Source organism: Morone saxatilis, unplaced genomic scaffold (genome assembly GCF_004916995.1).
Source record: "Morone saxatilis isolate NCDOM2014 unplaced genomic scaffold, NCSU_SB_2.0 Contig17, whole genome shotgun sequence".
NCBI classification, from domain to species: domain Eukaryota; kingdom Metazoa; phylum Chordata; class Actinopteri; family Moronidae; genus Morone; species Morone saxatilis.
Window position 1 is genome coordinate 11,938,879 of NW_023339729.1, and position 2,300 is coordinate 11,941,178.

A 2,300-nucleotide genomic window follows, 5' to 3' on the forward strand; every position below is an offset into this window, starting at 1 on the left:
CAAACAATATATAAAAACAAACAAGGGGAAAAAAACACAGAGTTTCTGACTTTTATAATTCACTTGTTCTCTTCACACATGCACTAAAGACGTGTATATGAGAGGACAACGCTGGCGTTATTCTGTCTTTTTCTTATTGACAATAAATCCTACAGTAAGACCAAAATCAACAATGTGCTGGTCCGTCTTTGAATACTTTCCTACTCCCCCACCTTGTCTGTGGCCCATTGGTTCCTACTGAAGGAAAAAATCTTTAAAAAAATGGGTCCCAAATATATTGATTTGTTTTTTTAACAAAAGGAAACTCAGCCATTTCCTAAAACACGTCGGCAGTGTGGTTTTAAGCAACCGTTACTCAAACAGGAGTGCATATTTCTTGAAGACTATTTACAACTGCAGATTAATCAGAATCAGAATCAGAAATACTTTAATAATCCCAGGTGGAAATTATCTAAATGTGTTGCTTTAATGAGTATTTGTGGTAGAGGGATGGTGTACATCAGCTGAAAGTAAACTACAGTGCCCACGTTCATTGTAATGGAGCAACATGTAATCCAGTGCGACTCATCTGTGTGTTTTTAATAGGATGAACCAATTTTTTTCTCTTCCAATACCTCAACTCAAAGTATCTGCTGATACAAACCCCAGTGGTCACCTTTTCCCTCATTTAAAATATCTATAACTCACTGAGTGGATCACTTTACATAAGGTAACTAAAAGCGAGGGATTATAGGTCAACTAAAAATTGATCCGGTGGCCCGCTGTGTCTTCACGATGATGGAGAACACTGAGTTTTATATCAACACTGAGACAAAAACTGTATAAAATGATCGGTTATGTCACGGCCGATCAACTTAATCAGGTCAGTATCGGATTGTAGCATTAGTGGATTTTGTTCTATGTCAGAGGAATAATCACATCAGGCTTTACCCACAGTCAATACTACTAGCATTCATTTGTTGACAATAAGAAAAATACAGAATAAACAGCAGCGTTTACTTTAACTAATTCACACTCTCATCCTTACAGACAGCTAAAAAAAAAAACATTTTTAAAAGAACAGAAAAGGGGGAAAACAGCAGCTTCTGTGGTCACTCAAACCTGACATTAATGAACCATTAGTGATGATCTGTGGGGATACAAAGATTCCTGTCAGTGAGTGAACAGGCTTTCTTCCATTGTTGGCTGGCTTGTTTTAAAAATGAACTATGGCACATTGGTAGGATAATGAAGAGCTCTCTGCCTCCGGCACATTGTTTATTTCAGCGTTAACATGTCAGCACAGACATGTTGCAGACTCACACACTGAACTAACCGGGCTGTATGGGTTTTTTTTTTAAGACCCCCTCCCCATCCAGACGGGTTCAAGGGCCCAACATTTCCCACTCATTGAGTCTGCAGCACACTGAAATATTCACCTTTAAATGTCAAGTATCAGCTCGGTCGTGTTCACCTCGCAGCACCACAACCAACGGTCGCCAACGTCCGTGGAGCGTTAGCAACGTCTGATAGCTTCGCTCAGGTTAACGTCCGTTCCGTCAACGGCTCGAAACCAACAGTGGAAACGGACTTTGCCGCAAGAGTCACACGCAAAACCGGCCGCTTGACAATTAAACTAAGTCCACATATCAGCTGTGAATACACGCAGCCTTCATTGTGTCTCGCAATCAGACTGAGAAACTACATGAATTGTTTCCAGGGCTGACGCTGGGGCCTGCCACCGACTATCACTCAGACTAGCTCTCCCGCTAGCCTAGCATGTTTGACAGGACAGACTCAGAGCAGATTTCAGGGACGTGACTGCCAGCGAGATATTCAATGACAGCGCTTCGGTTTTTAAAACATGTCGCTCTCCTCACTGTGGAAATCGTCCCACTTGTTGAATGAGCGATTTGACGGTAAAATCAACCGACCAAGCTGAGTCGGTGTTTGTTTATGTAGCTAGCCTGTTAGCATGTAGTAGCTAGGAGCAGCACAAACACCCCCGCTCCCTCCCTCCCTCCGCCTCTCCGTCTTTCCCCCGGCTATTCTGGCCGTTACCGACTCCCCGGTGCTCCCCGGTGGACACTCACTCGGCCTCGGACGTGATCGCTGCGGACTCATGTCGATGTTGAGGTCGATTCTCCGGCGAGCTTCTTCATTTTCCTGCTTTAGTTTCTCCTCGATTCGCGACAGCCTCTGTTCCAGCGACGACATCTTGAAAAATTGAGCACCATGTAGTTCCCAGCAGAGCTCTCGACTCCCCTCTCTGGCAGGCAGGCAGGCAGGACCAGCAGCAGCTCACACACACTGACTGACTG

The 2,300-nt window shown here is 44.2% G+C and overlaps 1 protein-coding gene across 1 annotated transcript in view; it reads right to left on the reverse strand.

The window, feature by feature from the left end:
- Positions 1–2,285, reverse strand: part of map2k7 (mitogen-activated protein kinase kinase 7) — an 11,740-nt gene extending 9,455 nt beyond the window's left edge. Inside the window, exon 1 of the mRNA XM_035660858.1 lies at positions 2,073–2,285. Within this exon, the coding sequence (XP_035516751.1) occupies positions 2,073–2,196 (124 nt within the window). The 5' untranslated portion in view covers positions 2,197–2,285. The remainder of the gene's footprint in view (positions 1–2,072) is intronic.
- Between the last annotated feature and the right edge of the window lie 15 nt (positions 2,286–2,300).